The 27351-nt window shown below is 43.0% G+C and overlaps 1 protein-coding gene across 19 annotated transcripts in view; it reads right to left on the minus strand.

Annotated features, from left to right (window-relative positions):
- Positions 1-27351, minus strand: part of myo18ab (myosin XVIIIA b) — a 152830-nt gene that overhangs the window by 66356 nt on the left and 59123 nt on the right. For all 19 annotated transcript variants that reach the window (XM_079675542.1, XM_079675541.1, XM_079675540.1 and 16 more), the window contains 10 exons: positions 21061-21231; positions 16249-16339; positions 13798-13990; positions 13186-13272; positions 9045-9186; positions 8769-8928; positions 7166-7352; positions 4962-5169; positions 4042-4151; positions 406-471 (listed from right to left, as the gene is read on the minus strand). In XM_079675542.1, coding sequence (XP_079531668.1) covers positions 406-471; positions 4042-4151; positions 4962-5169; positions 7166-7352; positions 8769-8928; positions 9045-9186; positions 13186-13272; positions 13798-13990; positions 16249-16339; positions 21061-21231 — 1415 coding nt within the window. The remainder of the gene's footprint in view (positions 1-405; positions 472-4041; positions 4152-4961; positions 5170-7165; positions 7353-8768; positions 8929-9044; positions 9187-13185; positions 13273-13797; positions 13991-16248; positions 16340-21060; positions 21232-27351) is intronic.

The following is a 27351-nucleotide window of genomic DNA, read 5'->3' on the forward strand; positions in this document are numbered from 1 at the left end:
ATTGACATGAAAGCACTGACAAATATGAATATACTGTAGTCAACTTCATTAAAACGTTATAAACGTTACGTGCCTAAACTCAGTAATTCACCATTTCTATGCATGACAACACACTTTGTCCGTGTTTGGCTCTCTCGCCGCACAGTGAAGCGTTCCCGCATTGACGTCACTTCCGGCTTCCCCCAAAACCTCAAAATGAGTCGAAGGAATTTTCCCGCGATGTTCGAAATTATTGATATTTATCGGAACGGTATCGCTTTTTCTTTTTTAAACTGATGGTTCGAGATTACTAGTAGCCCACTATTTCATTGCACAACAGTTGTTGGGTTCGTGTCACAGGCTCTTTAAGGAGTGTTTGGTCCTCTTATGTCTAATGAAAGGTGTGTGTGATGCGACTGCACTCACCCGGCTCAGCCCCATGTGGTGGCTGCTCTTCTCCAGGTCCAAGGACTCCAGCAGCTCCTCCACTGCCTGTAAACCAGCAGAATAAACAGTCAGAGACAAAAAAAGCAGCTTTGTTCCAGGCTCTACCTCAGAGCCATGGCATGACCTGGTGGCCCAAAGCGTGCTAGCATGGTGTTTTTGTAACAAACATCACTCCCCCGATAACACCAGCTAACATAAACACACACTGCTCCCCCGATCTACCTCCAGGGGGAAAACAAGTCAGACAGAGGAGTTTCTCAGGTCCCTTTATGTCAGGTTTCACCCGTCGAGTCAATTCAACCTTTAGAAAACAAACTGCACACAGGGTGGGTTGTTGTTGCTGATGCTGGGGTTAAGGATTTAGAGTCTAAAGAAACCTAATATTTGTGTATCCAATAAATGTAATTGTTAAGTGAAAGTGTTGTCCTGATGCTAGCGTTAAAGAAAGGTCAGAAACATCAATAAGAAGGGAACTTAACCTAAACTATTAACCAGAAAGTCTGAATTATGACATTGGGAAGTGGAGTTTAAAAAAGTGTTGACTTTTAGCATACATAGGGTCAACTTACATCATAGTGAAGTGATTCAACATTTTTGACCCAAGGTACAGATATAATTCTGTATTTATAAACCATTCCTCTTTGTTTCTTTTTTTTAAACATCTCACTCCCAAATCCAAACTTGGATTGACTATGTTGATGTGTCTCAAATTGTGTTCTTGCGATACATTTGTTGTTTTGAGTGCGTCCCAATGAGAAGTATGGCAAATGGCACTGAGTACCAGGACGGTGTTCCCATTACCGTCAACAATCTATGGTGGAACTCTTGGATGTACGAAGAGAACTGGATACAGCGTTGGAGGTGGGGGCACTGTTAAGACCGTATAGCATGCCAACCTGAGTTTTCACTGACTAACAGATCTCCGTTTCCAAATGGAATTTTTTTATTTTTGGGCCCAACAAAGTCAAAGACGGACAAGTAAGTTGTAGAACTACCGTTTGGTCTCTACGAACATTTGCTTCAACGGCCAGCGCACTTCCTGGGGGCTTGTTGGAACTATGGAAACATCTCACACTCCATGATCTTCAAGTTGGATACGTGATGAAAGTTCGAAGACCAGCAGTGATTGTGGTAATCATCTATTATGGTGCCAAAAAAGAAGCCACTCTTATTTGAATTGGGTGTAATTCTGTAACGATTTACCACAGCTAATGATAAGTTTGCTAACTGGCTAGCTAACAGCAGCAGCACGTCAATTCTGGTGAGGGCGCAGCCGCCTTGTGCGATTTTGGACAACACATGGTCTAAATTCACATTTGGAGCAAGTGTATGACATGCAGTGTTCTAAGGGAAGTGTTCAAACTGAGACACAGCATGTGACTGACATTATTAGGAGCTGTGCTGTACCAAACTCTACAAGTTCTTCTTCAGCATGTAGACCACTAAAACTCTCCACTGAAACAGGAACAATAGTATGACAAGATGATATTATATACAGTACGGTTTTGGCAGGTACCATCTGGCTACTGACATCATGGCTACAACACGCCGTGTTGACAGGAACCGACAGAAATACAGCGTTTACTCACTGTTATTCTCTTTCTGTGACTTTGTCTTTCTCTGAAAACCAATTCCTTCATATTATTCCTCCAATGATACGGCCTTCTCTGTGTCAGACTGCCTTCTTTCATCCATCTTCCTTGCTTTCTTTCTTCTCAGCCGGGTACCATTAGTTATTTCTGAGTGGGCTATCCTCTGTAAGCTCATCTCCAAGGAATATGGTAAGCCACTTTACTGTCAGTGTCTTGTGGTGTGGTAAAGAGACGGAGAGCTTGATTTGATATTTAATCCAGTTAAATCTTCCCCGTTGACAGCATTCTTTTCGTGTTCCTTATCCGAACAAGACAATCAGATTTTAAATTCGCAAAAAAGATTCTTTAACTTTTAGGAGGAGACATTTTTGCACGTGAGCTACGGAAAGACTTAAGGTAGGGGGATGTTTTTTTCCTGCAGCGGCCCCACCTCCCCCTCATAAAGGCTAATCACGCCTTTGTGCAAAGCTGCTTTATACTGCCTGAACAGAATGTAGAGAAGTCATTAATCATATGCTCAGGCATGTTCCTAAACTGTTCTGCCTCCTATACAAAAGGAATGAAAAGGAATGGAAAGATAATGAGACAGGGGGAGAAAAGTGGAAAAAGGACAGGGAATTGTGATGGGGGGGGGAGAGGGGAGAGATGGGGAGGAAAGAAAGAGCTCTTCCCACTGCCGGTAATTAATCAGTACAGTAGCCGTATGCTGCCAGCCTGTGCAATCATAATTAATTACACACAAGAGCGCTCTTGGAACAGGAAGAGGACAGGGGAGAGAGGAGGAATAAAGGGATTCTGTTCACACCGGGAGAAGAGAGTGTACAGGGCAGCGAGAGAAATATTAAATCTACAGACTTTAAACCTTCCTCAAATTCTGACACCATCATGGTTAGTTTAATTATTCCTATTATTGTAGGACAAAGCTCCTAAGCACAATTTGTTTTAAAGGCTAATAAGTTTGAGATAAACGTATAAGCTGACCTTTATGTGGGGAAATGGTGGAGAGGCTCTTGAAATGTGATTGTTTTTTAATGGAAAAATTGCTTTCTAATTAGTGAAAGAATACATTGTTGACTCTTGCTATTCTTTTAGAAATTCATACCAACTGACAATTCTCAGAAGAAGGATTGGCAAAATACTAAACATAGCAGGGTATCAAAAACAACCAACACGGACATGGTGTCACAACTAGAGCCAATAACAATACCTCCATGTCTTGTTTTTGTGTTTTCTGTAATCAAAATATATCTTTATCAAAGGTTGACATAAATACAAAGTGGCAGTAGAGAACTTTTTTGAACCCCTCAACCAACCTTAATAAATGCCTAATGATGTTACCAATATGCTAATGAGTTTATGGCATTATATGGCAACTTTAAGAGATTTTGGGAGATATTGCTAGCTCATCGTTAGCTAGCTAGCTAGCTACTAATGTTGTTTTCCACAATTACTTCAGTTGTTCTAGCATCTTCCATTTCCACTAATGGGGATAGTCACTATTACATTGTACTCTTTGTACTCTACTGTATGCAAGAAAAAACATTGTATATATACATTACGTTTAACTTTATCAATAGGCTATACAGCTCTGGAAAAAATTAAGAGACAACTGAAGCATTATCAGTTTCTCTGGTTTTACTATTTATAGGTATTAGTTTGAGTAAAATTAAATATATATATATTTTATTCTATAAACTACTGATAATATTTCTCTGTGTTGGAATTCTACAGACACAGGAATGGAATGGCTGCCATACATGTAGAGATTGAGATTCAAGACAATATTTGAGTGGTCTCTTAATTTTTTTTGCTGTATATAAAGATCCAATAGGACAACTAAAATACATGTATGTGAAGTTTCTTTCTTATTTCATTAACATTTGAGTTGTTTTTGAAGTCACATTGAACATAATCTGGGTTCTGTTAATCCCTCAGATTTTCCTGAGATATCTAGGAGAGTTCCATGACAGCATCCACAAGTGTTTTCATCATATCAGCAGTGGCTAACCCCCTTAACACTCACCCTCTTCTCGTCTGTGACGATGTAGTGGCGGCCGTGCTTCTTGGTCAGATGAGGTGCCAGGACATCAAAGCGCCGGCGGAACTCAGAGAACACCATGTGGTCCGGGTACCCTGCAGCGAGGGAGGAGGTAGGACAGGGGGGGGGGGCACAAAAACACCAAGGTTAGAAGAGCGCCTGCAGCAAGTGGACAGCCGACACCGTGTCAAAGGGCAATCTTTATCTTCAAGTACAGCGCAAAAACTCAAATCTGAACAATATGCTTATGGCACAGTTTGTAAGCTTTCTCAAGTTCTTGGACAGGCACTAGCAGTAAGAATGGAAGAACGTTTTATTTCAGATAAATATTAAAGAGTCAGATATGAAATGGGAAGATCGACCCAGGTCAGAATCAACAACAATGGGTAAGCCCATTTAGATTTCAGATAATCTAAAGAAAGTGTTGAGTTCATAATTTATTGACCTCAGAAGGAGAGAAGAGCCATTTTCTTTCCAGGCTATTATAAATCTGGATGAAGCATTCATTATTTTATTATAAATGTTTCTTTATTTACTCTCTATGCTTCCTAATGGTACTACTCCACTGCTTGTTTTTTTCATTTTTGCAAAACCACAATCGGTTTAGGTGACGCAAGTTGGTTAATATGGAAGTTAGGGTTAGTGCAATTGCAACAGTACATGGATGAAAATGGCCACCACTCTGACTATGCTGCTATGTTGATATTAATAAGAATGTCTGTTTTACTCCTATTCTATCTATGTATTTTGCCCCGTGAGATGAGAGTGTGAACTAATATAAAAAAAGATGGATCCATTAGATGTAAAAAATCTTCGCGGCATTTCCAAAAAAGAATACAGTGGACATCAGGTAGGATGTAATTTATAAGAATAAGAAAATAAATGGCACATTTTTACTTCCATACCTTGCCTGTAGATGCGCAGTGCGTCCAGCAGCTTGGACCCCCGGAGCTGGGCTCTCAGGAGGCCCACGTCAAGAGTCATGAGGTCCGAGTCAGGGCTCTCTCCGTGCGTCACGCGGGGCTCACCTCCACCACCCACCGCCTCGGCTCTGGGCAGCAGGCAGTGGACGAAGTGAACCCTGGAGCGACGCACCATGTCGATCAGAGCGTCCTGACAACAGAGAGGAGAGGAGTCAGTCATCACACTCTGCTTGGTGATAGGTCACATCTAATAACAGATTACAAAAACCTATGTAAAAAAAACTATTCCAATATCGACTCTCTTTAGTTAAATGTATTATAATGTACTTCTAGAACAAAAGCTGAGTTTAATGGTTTTTGATTGAGCTTTAAAATGATTATATTATAATAGTAAAGGAAAATGTGAACATAAATGTACTTGTATCACATCTCTTCCATCTTTCTATTAATTTTCTGGTACTGTATTATTATTATTTAAAGAGCCTGTGACAGCCTCCCAACAACTGTTGTGCAATGAAATATTGGGCTACTAGTCATCTCGAACCATCATCTTAAAAAAGAAGGTGCGATACCGTTCCGATAAATATCAATAATTTCGAACATCGCGGGAAAATTCCTTCGACTCATTTTGAGGTTTTGGGGGAAGCCGGAAGTGACGTCAATGCGGGAATGCTTCACTGTGCAGCGAGAGAGCCAAACACGGACAAAGTGTGTTGCCATGCGTAGAAATGGTGAATTACTGAGTTTAGGCACGTTAATAACGTTTTAATGAAGTTGACTACAGTATATTCATATTTGTCAGTGCTTTCATGTCAATTTAGCGAACATAAACATAAATGATCGTGGTGAAGATGATGATTAAAAATCGTTTGTTTGAGCCGGTCTGCATTTCCTGATGAAAAAACAAACCAATGCTTTTTGTAGTTGTAGTACACCAACATGGATTAAACGTGTGTTTTTTTACCACAATGTCGGGGAAATTAATGGATAAAATGCACGGATTATTATTATTATTATTATTATTCCCACTCCGATTGGGACACTAGGTCCACCGTTTCCCCGCAGTGAGGCTCCCCCCGTTGACAGTTTACGTGGGCTGGGCTGGGTGCAGTGGCCATCGGGAGGAATCCCGATGGTCCGGTACCGAAGTGGGCCGGTCGGATAAGTCACTAGCACATCCCCCACTCCCCCCGTTGACAATTCACTAGTGGTACCGAAGTGGGGCGGTCGAGAGTCCCGGGCTGATTTTTAGTCCCAGTCCACCACTGGCTACATGACCGTATTATCGCCCATATTGACGCACCTAATTCTTAAACTTCTAACAGATAAAACATAAACCGATCCTTCAGCCTCATATGAGCTCTCAGACACGTTCAAAATTAAACTGTCATCGCTGTTTGAGCTTGCTGCTGTGTGCGCCATCATGCGTTTGCATGCAGATGCTGGGATCCTGAACGGTGCAGCTGGAGCGCTTGGCCCGCAATGACATCACATATAATTTGGTGGGATTTGAAGAATCTCCGAGAAGATCCAGAATATGGTCAACATTGAAGGGCAGATTAACGGTTATCAAAGTACAAATATCCAAAATCAGTTCAGTAACGGTTTTTAAGGGGACAATATTTACTAAAATTGATGGGTTTGGATGAAGGGGGAAACTCGTGTCACAGGCTCTTTAAGCAACATACAGGACTTTGTTAAATTCTTACCTCGAAAATAAAAATCATGCATTTATTTTTATAGTCATATATTATACGTTCTGAAATGTATTGATCATAAAATTGTAGGTATTTTGGCATAAGATTATAGGTATACAATGATATGAAACTCACAAGAGGATTTCGGCCCTCCCACTTAAAGTAGCTCTGTATCCTTGTACCTTCACTGTATACATTAATATTGAATTAAAAAATAAAAGATCTAAGTACAAGAAGTTGTATATTGTTAAATGAAGCAAATCAATGTTTTTCTGAGGGCTGATTATGCTAGGAAATACCTGCTCTATGTGCTAATAAACAGATCACAAGGTAAGTTGTCCCGGTAAGGTACAGAAAGACCTACCTAAAGCTAAGGAAAATGTGATAAATGCAGTTCTCCACAGCACCACATCCATGAAAGTAGGCCCAGTCGTTGTCTGCCCTCTAGGAGGGAAGTCTCAGTGTTTAGTCCCCGTCTCATCCACCTACCACTTGGAGTTTGACCTGGATACACAGGCTCTTCTTCTTGACAGCCGCCACCCCCGTGGTGAAGGTCTTCCTCATGCTGGTGGCCCGTCGCAGGGCGAGCTGGGAGCTGCCCTCCAGCCCGGCGATGGAGCCGGACAGCACCGTGGCCCCGCTGGCCCGGCCCATAAACAGCCCGCTGATGTTCTTCCTGTGGGGACACAAGGATAGGTTTCATCCGTATGCATGCAAATGACTAAGGCCCTGTGTCCAAAATGTGTTTTCTATGGCAGAAAGACACTGGCAAAGACTCCTCACAATGGTTTTTTATGTTTTTATGACAACAATATCTTGACTAAATATTTATGCTTTTACGGGACAGGCTAGATTGGCGTCTTATCTTTTTGGGCCACTCAATTTTAGTTTCACATTGTTTTTTTTTTTTTTACCATTTCAACCACACAAAATATGCCTGCCCTTACTCTTTGTATGAATTAACTTCACTGCTCAGTCCGACAGACATAGAGCTGAAGACGATTCACAAACGGTGACACCATTTTATACTCATCAGCAGTAACAATCCAGTGTCCGTCAGGCTTATCGGCTCAAACTAATGCATTTTTTATCATAATAGTTTCCATCCAAAAGACACGGGCAAAAACAAGCTTCTCAGTGACGTCACCAGCACTTTTCTGAAAAAAAATTATATTTTCAACTGGAAGCACTCGAAAGGACTCCACAAACACATTGGAGCACTCCAAAAAAGACACTGGGTGCAGCTGCATGCGGCAAAATGTGCTCTCCATTTAAAACAAAAGAAAAAACTGCGCTGCTGCTCAGAAAAAGGCAATATGTGGACACATGTCTTAACATAATATTTGTCCTCCTCTACATTACACAGGGGAGTACTGTGACTGCTTTAGTGGCACATTCTGCAGGCTGTGGGACGCTCCCTGCATCATTTGGCTCAATCTGAAGCCTGCTGCTCTCAAAGTGTAGATGAATTATAGTGTATACTGGAGGACTATATTTCTTAAGAGTAAGTTGCTATTTGCAAGTACATATTAAAGGTTATTCATATAATATTAAGAACATGATTAAAGCAGAAAATAACTATTTGCAAATAAAGAGAGAGAGATTTATTTTACAAAGCTGGTCAGGCTGTATTGGTATTACAGGGCTGAATAACAGTGTTTTCTAGGAAAGTGTAGCCTGAAGCATAAAAAAAAGGAATTTCGCGAAGCACCCTTCTATTGAACAACTTAACAAGTTAACTATAACTTATCATTGTAATTTCTTGCTTCAAACCATCTGTTTTCACTTGAAATTCAATTTGAATCAAAACAGTTTTTTCATTTTTTTTTTTTCATCACTTTCTGAATGTGTTGACGCTTACTCTTGTGCATACTGTATATAGCTGTGTGATTATATGTGTGTCTATATGTAAATATATGTTTTCCTTTTGGTCGGGTTGGCGTCAGGTAGTTGCTAGGCATTGTTGAGCTTTTGTCTGTGTAAGTATATTTTAGTTTTGTATTTGTAGTTTTGTGAAAATTAGACGATTCATTATAAGGGGCTTATCATTTAAATAAGCGTTCTTTATCGTGGTATCAGTGTGTGTGCGTACTTCTGGGAGTCCTGCAGCAGCGCGGCAGCGTTCTGGGCGGCGGGGTTGTGCTTGGCGTGGCTCAGCCAGCCCTGAGCGTTGTACTCCACCCAGTCGGTCCCGTGGCTGTGGCCCAACAGGAAGAGGTGGGGCTTCTCTCCTCGCAGCAGAAGACTGGCTCCTGCAACACAAAAGGAATACTTCCATGATCCCAATGATGTCAGGAGTATGATCAGTGCTGTTTACAGGAAGCTACTGTTGATTGCTTTAATAGGCAGTGACAGGTTGATATCTCACCCTTGTTTTCTCCCTGGGCAGAGCCGTAGTAGCTGAAGAGTCTCTCCAGCATGGTTTCCTCTGTACCTCCAGGCTGCACGGCCTCCTCCTCCATCAGCCACAGCAGGCCTCGAGCCTCATCCGTCCTGGCCAGCGTGCGCACCTGTCATGGATACAGAAAATCAGAAATGTCCCCTAGTTTTTGCACTTCCTACTTCACTTGGATTTTAAAAATCCTAAAGTTATGGCAAACGTGTATCTAAAACTTCATTTATCACTTAGGATCATGAGACAATGTGCTATATAATGTTGTAACACCTTTTAAAATGCTATACGCCAAGGTGAGCTTTATTTGAAAGCAAGAACAAAGATAAAGCCGAAGCTTTGGGAAGTTCAATAGTCTCCTCATAGGTATTTGGTCAGAAATCAAGTTCTGGCCTGATAGTGACCTTATAGAGGCGCTACAGGAAAAGTTAAGCAATCAGCAGAGGGGAACATAGATGTCTGAAGAACATTTTAATTCACCCATCTAATCGTTTTTGAGTTGATTCAAAGTAACGTTACGTGGCTTAAGAGGAGAAGACATTAGTATACATCTTAATATGTGTGCCATTCTAGATTAGTACATTTTCAGGAAACTTTGACCGACTGCTTGTGCTTTAGGAAAGATCAGGGTATCCTCAAAGTCTCTGAGGTTTATCTTCTTGGGACCATCAGTATCTGTATCGAATGGCATGGTTATCCATCAAATGGTTGATGAAATATTTCAGATCTCAGCGGTGGACTAAGTGACCAACCAACTGACCGACCAACCGACCGACCAACCGACCGACCGACCAACTGACCGACCGACCAACTGACCGACCACAGAGCTAGCCGCCAACACGGCTACAAAACCCTAACCCCTTAGACTGGAAAATCTTGTTTCTTACTTCCATACAAACCCAAAGATTACTCATAGGATTTCCTGATCTTCCACCACTATGATAAAAGATTGGTTAGGTTTGTCGCAAAAGTTAAAAGGCTAGAAACAACCACTTAAAGTTAAGGAACCATCACATTTTCATAGTATCACTTCCTCTCAAACCAACACTATGATTAGGGTTTAGTTTGTTTCAGGCAAAAACTTTGATTATGGCTCAAAAATAACAAATCTGTTGAGGTGAGGCAACCCTTGTAGATGCAAAAGTCCATGATAAGGCTATTCTTCACCTCCACTAACAGTGTGACATCATTGTGTCTTCCAAAATCATCCGTTTCCTGATCGCCGCATTTCTTTAATGGAGGTTTGGTTGGTATAAATACATTAGTCTACTTTCTGTGCGAACGCGAATGTTAGCTCTGACTGTGTTAATAGTTCCAGTCTATCTACAATTCTATGCTTATTCTCTCTTTGTTGCCAACGCTGCTAATAAAACGCTTAATGATCAGAGCTTTCCCCGCTCAGTCTCATGAGGTTTCCACTTCACACGTATGTACACAGTGACACATTTAACCTTGCTTTTAGAACTCCAGTGCAAATCTATTCCAAGTCTTTTAGAAACGCTTTCGTATCCCACTTGCTCAAGCCAATACACATCAATGCTTTGGATTGGCAGCAAACACATTTGTACCACTAATAATAATTGATTGGGCTCTGCAGTACGACGCCCATTGAAGAGGGGGCCAACAAGAAGGAAAAAAAACACCATCCTGGTTCCAATTAATATTGCTGATGTATTCCAAAAGGAAATATTAGCAAGTTAGCCACAATCACAGAGGACCAAGCTAATTGTTTTAATGATAAATTAATCTGATAATAGTCTGCTTTTGTCTTTTGTTAGGAGTTTTCATTTGACACAATTGCGCAAGTTGTAAAGACCTGGCATGTGTAAGGAAAAACAACAACTTCTACAGAGCTCACCACATGATCTTGTAGAAGTAATCTTTGCTGAATAGTTGTAAGCGCTGCTGTCGATGTAATCATTTATTCATAGAGGGAAACCTTTGAACCAGGACTGTCTTTCTTTCTGCTAAATTGTGCCATTGTAATATCAGGTTATATGCAGGAATCCTGAGGTCAAATTTAATACCTTTTAAGACCTTTTTTAAGACCCTTTCCATACATTTTAAGACCTCATCGCAACTTTGAGTTCTAACCGGTTACATTGGCGACACACTTTACCTCACATTTACTATATTGATTGTAAGATAGCAAAACTAAACAGAATGCAGACAGACTACTGAAGCCTCCTCTCCACATGAACTTCAACCTCTCTGTGAAGGTCAGGTTTAATGCAGTATGCTGCTTTGTTGCTTCTGTACTCTGTGCTCTTTCATTCCAGTAAAACTCCTCAGAAACCATTAGAAACCAGTATTTGACCAATAAACAAAACAATTGACAAAACTTTGAACTATGAAATATATTAAACTTTGGTGAGCTTCAGCGGGGTAATGCCATATAGGAGCTCCCTCACAAATACCCAGGGGTTAAATTGGGCTGGGGCTGTCCGGGGCTAAGCCCTGGCACATAGGACGATGCTCTGACGTCATCACCCTCACACATTTGTCATATGTTTACAAAAAACGATATATATGTTAAGACTTTTCTCGTTCTTAATATAGACTATATTAGGGTCGATATGTTTTGACTTTACTTTAAAATAGCAGATCTCTGTGACCGGATATAGTTTGGCTTAGACCCCGGCCCCACGAGGACGCATACGGTAGGACGCATACGGTAAAACGCATACGCAAACCTAAAAAAATCTTCCGTTCACACGCATTCGATTCATTAATGTGTCCGTTCACACTAGACCGCTGGAAATGCTGGAAACGATTTAGTACATATGTCAGGCCTGTAAGTAGCGCTGCTGCCGCCCGAAATACACCAAAAGCAGCGAAGAAGACCCCGGAGCATGGTTGCCCTTCTGTTTATTCTCCGCGGTGGACGGCGTGTTCTCCTGCTGTATATCTCTCAGGTAGTCCACCAGCAGATGAAAAACACCCACCTCTCCGCCTCTTCCAAGGGACGAGGAAACCGTGCGGCAGTTTCCGTTAAAAAAAAAATTCCGCCGGTCAACATGTCCGTTAAAGTTTAAATCTTCCGTACAAAATTAGAAAAGTGCTGATCAGAGTTCTTCCTTGTTATTTATTGAGCTTTAAAACAAATTGATAACGACTCTGCTCTCTGTATAATAATATTTAATAAACGGTGACTGCCTCTCTTTTCCTCCCCCTCTTCTGACAGCCCAGCAGCAGCAGGAGACGTGGGGAGAGGGAGGCGGGCTATTTCATCGTTATCAGAAAATGATCATATAGGGCTTACACACGGAGCCGTTGGACCCCCAGAGCGTTGCGTATGCCGGTCTACCCACCTTGGGACCCCCCCCCATACTTTTTAATAGCCTTAATTTTCGCTAAATTGATTTATCAACTTGTAATACTTTTTAAGACCCCGCGGACACCCTGAATATGAATGGGGCCATATTATGCACATTTCAGGTTAATACCAGTATGTAGTGTCTCTACTGTGACATGTCTCCATGCTTTAAAGTTCAAAAAGCTCTTTATTTTTCTCGTACTGCCTGTGCTGCAGCACCTCTTTTCAAACCAGAGCCCAGTCTGCTCTGATTGGTTAGCTGGCAGGCTCTGTTGTGATTGGTCACAATGCTTAGCCTATCACGTATAATGTGTTGGAGCGCTAGCCAATAGAGGTGTGAGTGTTATATAGTGATGTCACAATGTTACGGAAGTAAACAAAAGTAGTCGAATCAAGGCATTTCAGGCAGGGGAGAGAAACTTTGGGATTTTAGTCTTTGCAGATTTACATGCACTAAAACCTACATGTCACACTACAGGAAAGGGAACACCTTAAAATGTATAATAGGGCCTCTTTAATATGTGAGAGTATACAACCTATAAGATGCTCTCCTCCTTCAAACATGCTTCAGATTGACTTCTTGCAAGTGTTCTGTCTTTTAAAGCGTTCTTCATCAATACAATCTTTAACTTAAATCATCAGTGTGCCTGCGTTTCTATCGTGTTATATTCTAATGTCCTGAGTGTTTAGGTAAATGGGTCCAGGACATTCTCCTGCCATGTTTCAGGTGGGAACACAACACAGTGAGGTCACATGCACAGAGAGGTGTGATACAGCAGGAGGAGTGTTTCTTGTGCTTACCAGAGCTTGGGTGGAGGCTTGGTCAATAGCCGCTACAGACAGTGAGGTACTGGACTCTATGTCATCTAAAGCAAGTTCTATGTTTTCCTAGATGCAGGAGGGATAAAGGCGGATGGTTAGTAACCTACAGGAGATTTGCCAGCAGGAAATAAAATCATCAATAAATCAAAAATTAGATTTGAAATCAGCTTTAACAAGACAGTAGATTGGGTTGTGTGAGAGTATGTTTGTATTTAGCACAATGCTTTGGGGCACACTAGAATGATTTGTTTTCTTATGAGCTCTTCTCAGTAAGCTCTGGTGGTTTCTATCCATGCATATTCTCGGGGACTGTTTTCAAGTCCCCGAGAACAGTTTGAATTATCCAGAGATTCTCAAGGTGGAAAAGTAAAGGCTTACTTTTCCACTGTCCTCCACTGTATTTGGATTATGCACACTTTTCAAAACCAAAACTATAAATCTGCAGGGGTAGACACCACCACAGATGAGAGGTACATAAAAAGAGGTTGAACAAATCATTTAAAAGTAATCATTTACTGCAGAGAATCTTTGAAGAATGTTCTATGTGTGTATGATAGTGATATGATCTGTCCATGATTGCTCTGTCGGCACCTCCTTGTATCTCTCCATCTCCTGGACAAAGGTGCGTTCATGGAACAGGGTCTGCAGCCTCTCCTGGGTGTAGTTGTGGCAGAGCTCCTCGAACGTGGCGCCGCGCTGCTGCTGAGCGATCCGAGGGTTCTGGAAGCCCGGAGTGTCCACGATGAGCAGGGAGCACAGGGAGTGCTGACTGGACTTCAGAGCCCTGAGGGACACAAGGACATCATGGAGCTTTAGTGATGCAGCTTTGACACGGGGACGCTGCACTGTACTGCAAAAATACTCTTTGTCTGTCCAAAATCCAAACATTCTATAGAGTGGTGCAGTGATGACGTATTTTTTTGGCAGACCCGGAAAAGCAATGGGATTATTTTGTAATAAAACAGCTAATGAAGTGCATACATAACAGCAGCATACCTTCATATCACCACTGCTAAGACAAAGATGCCTAATAATTGGCATGATGACGTTTAGTAGTCACATTTAGCCACATGTTAGCAACTTCTGCATTTAAGATACAAAAAAAAGTACACCAGCTGGGTGTTTTACTGATATACTTTATGTTGAGGAAATAAAACATGGAAATCTCATAAGCTTCTGTTAATGACTTATTTTAGGCATTTAACCAAAAACAATATTGACAAGGCAAGGGTAGCCGGAAGTGAAGTTAACTCATTCTCAGTTTTAGGACTCATTCCCGCACCCCTCTATTAACAATAATATAAAACAGAAAACAGCAGTTTCAGCTTTATCTTATCCTCATCCCCAAAATGACATTTTGGGTTGATACATAAACCTCATATTAATGCAAGGCAATGGCAAACGTGTGTATATATAAATACAGTATGTTACAAGCTTACAATTTGACTCACATTCATTGTGAGAAATATATATTATTTTTTATAGGTTTCCGGGTTGTTAATAATGAATTATGTGATCCACAAACACTACAGTTTGTTTTGAATAATACCAAGGATGCATATTGTGCCACTGCCCTCCCCCCCTGGGCAGATCAGACCACAACCTCGTCTTTTTGGCACCTATATATGTCCCTCTGTTTCAGAGGCAGTCCTGGATCCACCAGGACTGTGAGGAAGTGGACTCTGGAGGCCAATGAGGCTCTACACAGGACTGCTTCGAGACCACTGACTGGGACGTGCTTTGTGTGCCACATGGAGAGGACATTAACAACATGACTTACTGCATCACAGAATACATCAACTTCTGTGAGCAAACAACATTACCGGCTAAAACTGCCAACAGTTTCCCCAACAATAAACCCTGGATTACTAGTGACCTGAAAACTATTTTGAATAAAAAAAAGGAAGCTTTTAAGTCTGGGAACAAATCACTGTTGAAGAGTATCCAGCATGAGCTGAGGGACAAGCTGAGGAGGGGCAGAGTTTCCTACAGGAAGAAGCTGGAGGCCAAGCTCCAGCAGAACAATAGCAGGGATGTCTGGGCTGGGATGAAGGCCATTACTGGCTTCAAAGGGAGAGACAGACTGACTGTGGGCACCCTGGAGAGAGCCAACGAGCTGAACACCTTCTTCAATAGGTTTAGACCCCATTTACACGGGAACGTTTGCGTTTGCGCACCGTATGCGTTTTCCAAAAAGTCTTCCGTTCACACGCTCAATTAACGTGTCCGTTCACACGAGACCGCTCGACCCACTGGAAACGCTGTAGTACATATGCCGGGCCTGTAAGTGGCGCTGCTGCCGCCACAAAATACACCAAAAGCAGCGAAGAAAACCCCGGAGCATGGTTGCCCTTCTCTTTATTCTCCGCGGTGGACGGCGTTTGCTCCTGCTGTAAATCTCTCAGGTAGTCCACCAGCAGATGAAAAACACCCACCTCTCCGCCTCTTTCAAGGGACGAGGGAACCATGCGGTAGAGTTTCCGTTAAAAAAAAAATTCCGCCAGTCAACATGTTCGTTAAAGTTTAAATGTTCCGGACAAAATTTGAAAAATGCCGGTCAGAGGTCTTCTTTGTTATCTATTGAGCTTTAAAACAAATTGATAACAACTCTATATAATAATATAAGAATAATAAACGGAGCCTCTCTTTTCCTCCCCCTCTTCTGACAGCCCAGCAGCTGAAAAAAATATTGGAAATAAGAAAAAAAGCAGATTGATTTCACAGCCACCTGTGTAACGCTGCCAATACTAATTGTTTTTTTTTCAAAGTCACGCCATAATAAAAGCTTCTCCTGACTACTTAATAGCAAGAAATTGGAAAAATCACTGAAGCTTTTTATACAGTAAAACAAACAAATAAATAAAAAAGGAAGGAGGAAGGTGAGAGGGAAATAACAGAGGCTTAACAACTAAGAGAGGGAGGAAGAATGGACAAAGAGCTGAGTCTGCATTCTGTCTCATTATCAAGAAAGACACTTTGAATCAGAAGCTGTTTTAATGAACATGAACCAACACATAATAGTAAGATATTTGCAGGTCTAACCTGTTAATCAGGGAGATGACGAGGGTGAAGAGCTCGGAGTAGAGTCCTGAGGCCATGGCTTCCAAACACTCCAGAGCTGTGACCTTAGGGCCTGAGAGAAGAAGAGACAACAACAGTACAAACATGAAGAACATTACATCAACAGTGTACAGCTGCAGGGGTTTCACTTTTTCAAATTTATCATGGAACAATATGGGCTAGTGGTTGTGAGGGTAAGGAAAAAACTGTGCTTTGGTTTTTCTTTAAGGACTTCTCTTTGAATGACTATCTAAACTTAAATGATTCTAAGGGTGCAAGCTATAACCCAATCCCCTCTAGTACAGAGAACTCTCAATGACCAAACGCTGGATTGTCTTTGTGATGAATGGCCTGCTGCATACTAGCTAATAGACGCTTTCACACCACAGTACTTATCCCACAAAGGTTTATCAGAACTTAGTTCATGAGAACTCTTTAGTTCTCATGAACTACAGTAAGTACAGATCGCATTCACAACGGAATAAGTCCCTGGGGGGGAGGATTAGGCAAATGAAGCCTCTGACGTCACTTCGTCTTCTTCTGCTTTGGGTTTACTGGCTGGCCGCAAACAACTTCACGGCGTATACTGCCACCCGAAGTCCCCGACCGGAAGTCCCCGGAATTGGGGACTGGCTTCAGCTACTGAGGCCTTCCGAGTAAATCGCCAGAATGCCGACACCTCCTCATCTCCACCGCTCCCATGTTTTATTTTGTGTTGCCATAAGTTATACTATATATCGATGGCATTCTCGGCGTGAGAGGACACTGGCGCTGACTGTTCGCCGCTTCTCTGTCCGAAAATCTCGTCTTTCTTTGTGTTAATCTAAGAGTTTCTGACAACTTTCTACTGCTATATTTTTCTAACTATTCTGTGGCTTTTGTGTTCTGATCTGGACACATTTGTTACACACGATTTACAAACTTTTGACGGACGCTCTGGTTTTCTACCCTGCTACACCTGCCATTGTAGCCAACCTGCTAACGCTGCTCCATCCATCAAATAACCAGCCCCATTCTTCGTCCTGCCCCTCCCCGTGGGCCCTGACTCTGGTTCTTTAAACCTCCCGCTCCTGCTGGTCCCCCCATCTGCTGTAAAGGACAGCCCGCGACTTACCTCTCATCCTGTCTGACGGCTGCCAACAGCTGCACTTTCAGCGCCGCTGATCTACAACCAAAGCCAGCGCTGTGCTAACACTAGCATCCTACCGCGGCACTACGATGTTACGATACTCTGTCTCCCAACTTTTTAATCTCAATAACTTTTCTGAGCTTCCTCTATGCTTGTCTGTCATCAAATGCCTCGGGCTTCTAAGCAGACCGAGGTATGTCCATAGGTTCCAAACGCAGATTTGTTTACTCCCAGTCCGGAAATCATCCATCTATCTGGTCGACTAACCGCTATCTCCCACAACTGTCATGTCATCTGAGCGCCTTTATTACTCCATACTATACACCCACCACTGGTCTGCTACAATCCCAGCTGTACCGAAAACCTGGAGTGGATTCCACTGCCCTCTGCTCAGAGCTGGTCCAAATACCTGGAGTGGATTCCACCACCCTCTGCTCAGATCCGGTCCAATACCTGGAGTGGATTCCACTGCCCTCAACCACCAAAAACTGATAATAACACACTTCCTTCCACCTTCACTCCGCTCCTCTCCCCCATCTCACGTTCCCCCCCGCACTGTCGACCTGGACAACCTCTTACCTCTTCAGCCTGTGACCACACCACGCCCCTCCCACTCAACTAACATTGCCCTCCTTAACATCCGATCACTCAACAAGAAAGCCCTCATCCTCCATGAACTAATCTTGGAAAAATCCCTTGACTTCCTTCTGCTCACCGAAACCTGGCAACAGCCCGATGATTTATTCTCCCTCAACCAAACATCCCCCCCTGGCTTTAAATACACAACTAAACCCCGCCCCTCCCGCCGTGGTGGTGGCCTTGCTGTAATCCACAATCAGAACATCCAGATCACAGAACAAACCCTCCCCTCAGTATCATCCTTTGAATTCATTGCCTTCAAAGCCCCTCCCTCACTGACAGTCATCCTCATCTACCGGCCTCCTAAACCTCATCCCTCCTTCCTCTCCGATCTCACTGAATTCCTCACACTTGCCTCATCCCTCTCTCAACGTCTGTTATTACTTGGTGACCTCAACATTCACATTGACTCACCCACCACTCCTTCTCAGCTCCATCTGAGATACAAGCATCTCCCCCAACCTCCACCACTTCTCCCCCCATCTCCCTTAACCTCCTGACTCCTCCTCCCCAGCGCCGCCTCTCCCAGTTCACTCTGGTTACCCCACTTGAAATACTCCATCTGATCGGTTCCTCAAATCCCACAACCTGCTCCCTTGACCCTCTACCCACTCCTCTCCTGAAGTCCTGCCTCCCCGTCCTCTGCCCCTATCTTGCTAACCTTTTCAACTCCTTGCTGTCCCATGGAATCGTCCCCTCTGCCTTCAAAACTGCTGCCATTACTCCAATCCTCAAAAAACCCGGTCTTGATCCCTTCTCCCTCACTAATTACCGCCCCATTTCCAACCTACCATTCCTCTAAAAAACTCTTGAACGCATTGTAGCCAAACAAATTCACTGCCATCTCCAAACCAACCAGCTTTATGAACCCCTTCAGTCTGGAATTCGTCCTCACCACAGTACAGAAACTGCACTCGTCAAAGTTCTCAATGACATCCTCACCTCTGCTGACACTGGTTCCCTCAATATTCTCATCCTCCTCGACCTGAGTGCAGCCTTCGATACCGTGAGCCACAACATCCAGGGACTCAGGGACATTGGTATTGAAGGTATTGCACTCAGATGGCTCCAGTCCTACCTCACTGAACGACCCCACTTCATCTCCCTCCCCAACCACTCCTCTGCCACAGCCTCAGTCACCCATGGCGTTCCTCAAGGATCAGTACTCTGCCCCCTCCTCTTCGTCATTTACATCCTCCCCCTCGGTCAGATACTCCGCCACTTCAACCTGGACTTCCACTGCTATGCTTATGACACTCAGATCTACCTCAGCACCAAATCCCTCCATGTTACCCACATCGATTCCTGTCTGACAGCTATTAAAACTTGGATGCAACATAACCTCCTCAAACTGAACAGCAACAAAACAGAACTCCTCCTAATCGGCTCCAAATCCACCCTCAGCAAGGTCACTACCATAACACTCACCATTGATGGCACCATTGTTTCCCCCTCCAATCAGGCACGCAACCTTGGTGTAATCTTTGACCCCACCCTCTCCCTCAAACCTCACATCCGCCAAACAGTCAAAACCTAATGTTTCCACCTCCGCAATATTGCAAAAATCCTACCCTCTCTCACCCGCCCCGCAGCCGAACAACTAATCCATGCCTTAATTTCCTCCCGCCTCGACTACTGCAACTCAATTCTTCAAGGCATCATCACTACATCCCTCAATAGACTCCAACGGGTTAAAAATGCAGATGCACGTCTCCTTACGCATACCAAATCATGGCATCAGATCCCCCCAGTCCTCAAAGACCTCCACTGGCTTCCTGTCTCCCATCGCACCAACTACAAAATGCTGGTCCTCACCTATAAAGCACTCCACCATCTGGCCTCCCCTTATCTCACAACCCTTCTCACTCATTATCAACCCCCACGGTTCCTCAGATCCCCCGCAGCCAGACTCCTATCCATTCCCACATCCACACTCTTTGGGGACAGAGCCTTCTGGCAGCTCCTAGGCTCTGGAATTCCCTCCCCCAAGATCTCCGTGACTCTGAGTCCTTCACAGTCTTTCAGTCCCGCCTCAAAACACATATTTTCAACTCTGTCTACTCATAAGCCCCCCTCCCCTCTCAATCAACTTCCTCTTGACTGCCTTTTTTTTGTTTATTTTATTTTAATATATTTATTTGTTTGCCTGTCCTTGTTTGTCTACCCTCCCTCATACAATAAAGCGTCTTTGAGTTGTGAAAAGCGCAATATAAATAAAATGTATTATTATTATTATTATAAGCTAGTCTCTCTGCGTTTGTGCGCTGTACTAATGCTAATCATGCTAATGCAAGGATAATAAAATGGCAGCTTCACAAAACTTTTTGGGAGTTTTACGGCGCGTGGTTTGCAATCCGCCCAGCCAATCAGAAATAGGAACCTTTTTCTCCCACGAAAGTCCCCGCTCTCAAGTAGGGACGGAAAAAAGGGGGTAAAAAGGTTCTCATGAACTCATTTTAGTTCCGGATTATTTTGGTGTGAACGCGACATTTCGGAACTAAATCGGAACTGAAGTGGGAAAAGTACTCCGGTGTGAAAGCGCCTATAGAGTGCAGTGTATAACATCTAAATAGAGTGGTGCAGGGATGAGTGTTAAATCCTGGGAATGAGTTAGCATTTCTGGTTACCCCGTCCTAAAGTCAAAGTTTTTTTTTTATGTTTTTGAATTAGATGTAGTAAATAGATTATTTGGTTAATTAATGCTTAATGTGACTTAAAAACAATATCTCCAGTTATGGAGATATTTATAAAAACACAAGAAGCTTCAGTTAAAAAGTGCAATCAAAAGAAATATATACATATACACATTAGGAGATATTTATAAATATTATGTATGGAGCTAGTGGCTTAAAATACTTTCACGTTTTGTTCAAGACATAAAAAACGTCATCACTTTACCCTCTATACAAATGAGCTTCTATGAACTGATCCTCACACACTATCAGGGATAGAGCAACCACAGCTGACCACATCAGAGGTTCAGTGGAGAGTCGGTGTGCAAATGATCTAAAAAGTTGTTTTTTTACCTGAGTTGTCGCCCTGGCCTCCATCGTCTGCTTTCCCTCTGAATGAGGTGGAGTGCTGCATTCCTTTAGCCTGGTGCTTAAAGATGGAGGAGGACAGCTCCTCCAAGGTGCAGCCCAGCAGGTACGCTGCCTTCTGGGCCCATTCATGTCGGGCAAACTGCCTACGTCCAGCTAAAAATACAGTAGAAGTGGTTTAGAGTACAAAGAGATATGCAATTAGGACCTAAGGATGAAGGATAATGAAATGACAGCTATAGACAGACAAGAGGGTGAAGCAGGAATAGTAGAAACAATAGACATGCATTAGAAAACCTGAGTAGTTTCTGTTTCTTTTAAAGAGCAACTTCCAGGTTAAAGACACCTGTGAATAAATGTGTAGGAAAATGATGAATACACTAGATTTTCAAAAAAATATATACAGAAATATACACTACAGTGACATCTGGCGTCGTTTTTGTAAGAAATGTTCACTTCCGCATAAAAAAGCCTCGGCACGTGACCTCTCGCGTGTGACGTAACACGGGGGAAACAAGGGGGAGAGCGGCCGGTGTAACGTATTAATAAACATGGATCCCAATGCTAGTTTCGACACAGAAGACACAGAAGAAGTTGAACATGAATATTCAAATGCATATGACGGACCACAACCTTATAATTATGAGCCTGCTAGGCGTCCAAGAGACCAGGAGCAGCCAAGGATTAGAAGAAATAACGGCCATCGGAGAGAAATTGAGCTGTGGTGTGAGGAGAACCAGTGGAGAACTGGGCAGCTAACGTCACATCACAACATTGTGAAGTTAGCTATCATATATCAGGCTATAACTAAAGTAGCATTGATAATATAGTAACGTTACTGGCAGGACTGTTGATACTGATCCATAACAGAAACTAATGCGCAAGTATCAGCCGTATCTCGCGTTACCTAATGCAACTCCACACTACGGTGCTTTGTACCGGAGGGGAGACGCGAGATACGGCTGATACTTGACGATCCGGCGGAGAAAGGTTGTGGAGCCTCCGTTGATATGCCGTTGTAAATGGCTTGATGGAGAGCAGGTGTGGAGTCGGGGAGGGTGCACAGCTGATTGCAGCAGGTGAGTGGAGGTTGAGCCGGGAGCCAGGAGTGACGGCCAACACGCAAACAACACAGACAGGGGGAAACAAACACCAAGGAGACGGCTGGAGCAGTACAGCCACCACAGCGTTACCTAATGCAACTCCACACTACGTCTTACGGTGCCGTGTACCGGAGGGGAGAAAGAGAGAGAGCAGCGAAGGGGGGGGGGGGGAGAGAGATGTAATACGGTTTCCTGATAAAGCTGTGGAGAGTATGTGCTGCATGGATGTGGATGCACAACGCACCCAGGAATGAATGCTAGCTCCGGTCCTTTTCCTGTGAGGGAAACTGTGGACTCGATGTCCTGACAGGCTGGTATTTGTGCAACCTGCACAAACACAATACTGCACCATGATTACAAATGGTGAAATACAATGTAAAACTACCAAAAAATACCAGCTCATTAAAACACAACCGCTCAACTCAACGCAACTACTAACTATACCCGCGGTCAGAGAGCGGAGATGTTTACCCTTTGTGATGTAATATGACGCGTTTGACGTATGACCTTAAAAAAAAGCCGTTTTTAAGAGCAGAGCTCAAAATTGCTCCTTTCCCTCTGAATTCCTGCCCGTATGTCTCGTAAAACATATCAAATCCTACATTCACTTTTTAATTGTAATTTTCAAGCAAGTTTAAGCATAAATGTAGAAAAAAAAAAAAACCTGCAAGATGCTCTTTAAGCTAGAGGAAAATACACTATAAAAGTAGAATAGACCTGGCCTCTCAGTAGGTGTTGGTGGTACATTGTCCGACTGTCGGATTGGTTTGAAAACTGACAGGTAAGGTGTTAAGAACCCTACTTGAGGCTGAGTTTGTCAATCAATATGACATTTAGTTAGTTTTTCTACTCGCTCATCTCGCCATCAGAAAGCATCCATGTTTAGAGGAGAGTACGACGAATAAGCATGATGTGGGAAATGACTCCTATACGGAGATTCCACTGCTTCCTTTTATTCAATATGAGCGTTTGAGTTCATGGAAACACAGGACACCATTTCTAATGTGTCAGTGGCTCTTTATATGAACTACAGCCACTTTAGCCATGCTACAAATGACTGTGGATACACCCACAGACAACTTGGAGACATTTAAATGTGGTCATCTTGTCTGATCCTGTGTCTTTTTTTACAAACTGGAGGTGTATGTCTCTTGCACTTTTCTTTATGTTGCAATTGTGGGGCTGCTCTCATTAGCCTTTTGGATTTTTGCAACAGAGGTTCGGTAAGGTTCAGTAGCTTAATCCCGAAGCCCTTGCAATCAACATGTCGATGTATCCTTTGGGAAGATTCTTGATCTCAAATTGCTCTGGATGGCCAGAAAGTGTGTGTGAACCCTGTACTGCAGCCTTTGCCTCTGTATGAATGTGTGTAGCGAAGGGAATTGCAACTCATATGTTTAAAAGTGCTCTGAAGGGTCGTAAAGCCTGGAAAGGCTATATAAATAGTCAATTTACCACTTAAAGGGCCACTCCACTAATGTAGCTTGTCAACATCAATGTACAAGTCTTGAGGAATATATACAGCCAGTTTAACAGCCGAATAATGTTTCTATGGTAGGGATGTTAAGATTCATCGATTCGCATCGGTGCACCGGCATAAACGTTCAAGATGTGAGTGCACCGGTTGAAAGAGTGCACATCGGCTACAGTTTGGGTTGAACTCGCGATGCATCGATTGTAGCGTCTTTGCATCGGTAAAAAAACGATTCATTCATATAAAATCCCCTCATTCTGTTAACGCTCAGCAGAGACGATCTTTGCGTCGCACTACGGAAGCCGAGAGTCTCAGTTATCAACACACATGGAAGTCGAGGAGAAAGAGAAACACAGCGCACAGAAAAATACCTACAAATCAAACGTTTGGCAACACTTCGGATTTTTCAAGAAAGACGTTCAACTTGAAAAATCGCTCGCAAATTGTTAACGATGCTGTGCCGCTTTAAAGTACACAAGTATTACGAGGAACTTAGGGACGCACATAAAGAGGAGACATGGGGTCTGTCTGCGGCTGAAAAGAGAAACCTGAAAGTTAGACTATGAGTTAAATCACTCAGTGAGGTGTTCTGTCAGAGAGAGTGGTGTTTAGTTTACAGCAGCCTGTGACTGCCAATAATAGTTGAAATGTCTTCCTTACTGTAAGCAGTTATGATAGAGCTGTTTGTGAAAGGTTATTTCTATTTTGTATTGTTCATATAGGAACCACTGCTTTCTGCTCACTGGTGAGTTAGCCTATGAATGAGTGTTAAGCACATCAGGCTGGCAGCTGTATGGGCATTGCACTATGGTAGTTGTTATTGGCACATTGTTAGGTCCAAGTGTTTGTTTTTTTAAAGTAAAAAATAAACAGCATGATGGGATGCGCAGTACTAGTAGAGAGAACCAAATATGTAAAGCACTTTTTTGTTAATTTATGATTTTCTGCATATAAGGAATAAAACAAAGATCCTCTGTCGTACCATATTGAAGTATCATTATTTTTGCATCGTGTTGAATCGCATCATATCGCCCAGAATCACATAATGTTGAATCAAATTGTGTCGAACTGTATCGCAACAGGGGTGAATCGTATCGTATCGCATAGCCTGGTGCTTCAAATGTATCGTTAATGTATCGTATCGTTGGCATTGCATCGGCCTCAGTGATGGAGATGCACATCCCTATTCTATGGCTGCCAAAAGGGGTCTGAAAAGATTTCTCAAATGATGTCAGTTGATTATCTGGGATTGGACACTATTGTAACATAATATGTGATTGAGTTGCATTATACACAGGGGTGCACACACTTTTTTGCCCTGGTTCTCAAAGGAGCACCTGGAGATGTTGCTTGGTGCTCATCCTTAAAATGAAATAAACCATAACTTTTGAGGGGGTCTTGACTTTATTAGCCAGACACACGGCACTGAACACACGTGCAGAGGTGAACACAGAACACACATGCAGAGGTGAACACAAGACAACATTAGCATGACCAGTAATCCTACAAGCTGTCATCACTACCCTCCTGACTGTTCTCCTCACTGTCGTCTTCTTCTCTGTCAGACATGGTAGCTGATGATGTAGGCCTACTACTTTCTCTCTGGTTGAGTCTGCGATTAGCTGCTGGTTTTGGGTCGAAAGTCTCTGTTGTCATCTTAGATAAGTGGATGTAATCAAATAAGTATGTGAACATAACCAATAACCTACCATAGCCAATAACAAATTAATGTAACTTATTTTATTTGTGTTGTTCATTCATATCTTATTTTACATTTATTTATGCATTTTTTTTTATCTCTCTAGTTTTAAAGGATATTTTTGGTTACTGTCCTATAGTATACATTGGAATGATTTCAAACCTGTTTATCCCAATAATTATAAAGGAGTGCCTTGGAAATATGTGTTTACATAAATTGTGACCAAACCGTTTGAACTTAGACTAAAGTTAACTATTTAAACACTCAGAGTCATTTACCTCACTGAGCTGTAGTTATCAGCCTCTCAGTCTGACTGGAGAGGACTCTCCCTCCACATTATTGTAGAAACATCTACTTCTTATATCCGTTAGCAGCTAGCACCAGATTCTAATAACAACAGCGCCCGTACCGTTGCACTCTCTCTCTCAATGTTGGTACGCAAATGCGCGTTTTTTCAAATAACCCGGTGCTCTTTTTTTGGCATGCGCACCTCCGCACCAGTTATGTGCAGCCCTGATTATACAAAGTGTTAACCCATTCTACGCACTCAAATATGAAGATGAAGCCCATTATTTCACACGTTATTTAGCTTACCCTCTTCTCCAAAGCAACTCACATACACTTCTTTATAGTAGACATGCCAATGGGACCAATTTGGGGTTAAGTATCTTGCCCAAAGACTCTTCAACACATTGTCTGCAGGGGTGGGGATCAAACCTCAGACCCTCTGTTGGTAGGCGCCTATTTAAAAAGGTCCCATGACATGCTTTTCCGGTTATTAACCGTCCCCTTGTGTGTTATGTAGCTTTTTATACATGTAAACGGTCTGCAGAGTCACAAACCCTCAAAGTACACCCTGTAGCGAGTAAAACTCTAACACAGAAAAGGCCTGTCTATGCTTCTCAAGAACGCCTCGTTGGAGATTTGTCTTTACATTTTTTTCTTCCGCGAACCAAGTGACGTAACGACGACCCCAGGGACCAATTGGTCCAAATGGACCAATCCGCGGAGCCGCACACACACACAGACTCACGGCCAGGCTGTGGGTGGGTGTGTGTGCTCGGGCTGGTTTCGGGCTAGGGTTCGCTGTGTCTCGCTGTCTCGCAGACCCCACACAGCAACCAGGAACCCACACCATTAAGCCAGCGCACACTTTCCCCTCCAGCAGCGAGCCTCGCAACGTCCCGCCAACGCGGCACCCAGACCCCACGCAGCATTCTCATCTGTTTGTCATTACTGGTGTCATTTTCTGGTTGCCAACGCCATTTTAACACATAATCACTGATGTTCCGCTGTAACGGTGGTGGACTCATCAGAACAGAGTGGGCACGCTGACCAATCAGAGCACACTGGGCTCACAGGGAGGGGGGGGGGGGGGGGGGGCAGGAGCTCCAACAAGCCGTTTAGGACAGGTATTGAATACACATACTATACAGAGATGCTGTATGAGAAACCACCGTGAGTTTGGAAAATTGCACAGTATAAATCTATTCTAGTAGAAATCAACAATGGAATTATGATCAGTAGAAATGGCCATGTCGTGGGACTTTTAAACATCTAACCCCTGAGACACAGCTTCCCAGAGATTAACAGAGAAATATAAAATCTGAGCCAATCCAAATGCTTTTACTACCATTCTGGTGGGGAAATTGGCCCTACCTTTTTCTTTTTGCTGGTCATTGTTAACATTCAGACGGGCAACTTCCTGTATGACAAAACCTCCACTCAAGTAGCCAGTAGACCAGTTTGCCCAAACATAACTTTGACCTGTTGACTTCAGGGGATTTAACCAATGACCCTCCGATTGGTAGACCCCCCAATGTATTCCACTGAGCCAAAGCCTCCCAAAATCTGTTTCTCCTAATTGCCCAATTTTATCCACCAATCAAATATTTTCTTCTGCAGCTATGGGAGTAAATGAACTAAGCCTCACAGATTTTGGTAGTCTTTTGGTGGAGAAACACTTGATCATACACTGACTGGTTTGGGTCTGGAGGCAA

Source organism: Notothenia rossii (assembly GCF_949606895.1).
Source record: "Notothenia rossii genome assembly, chromosome: 4".
NCBI classification, from domain to species: Eukaryota; Metazoa; Chordata; class Actinopteri; order Perciformes; family Nototheniidae; genus Notothenia; species Notothenia rossii.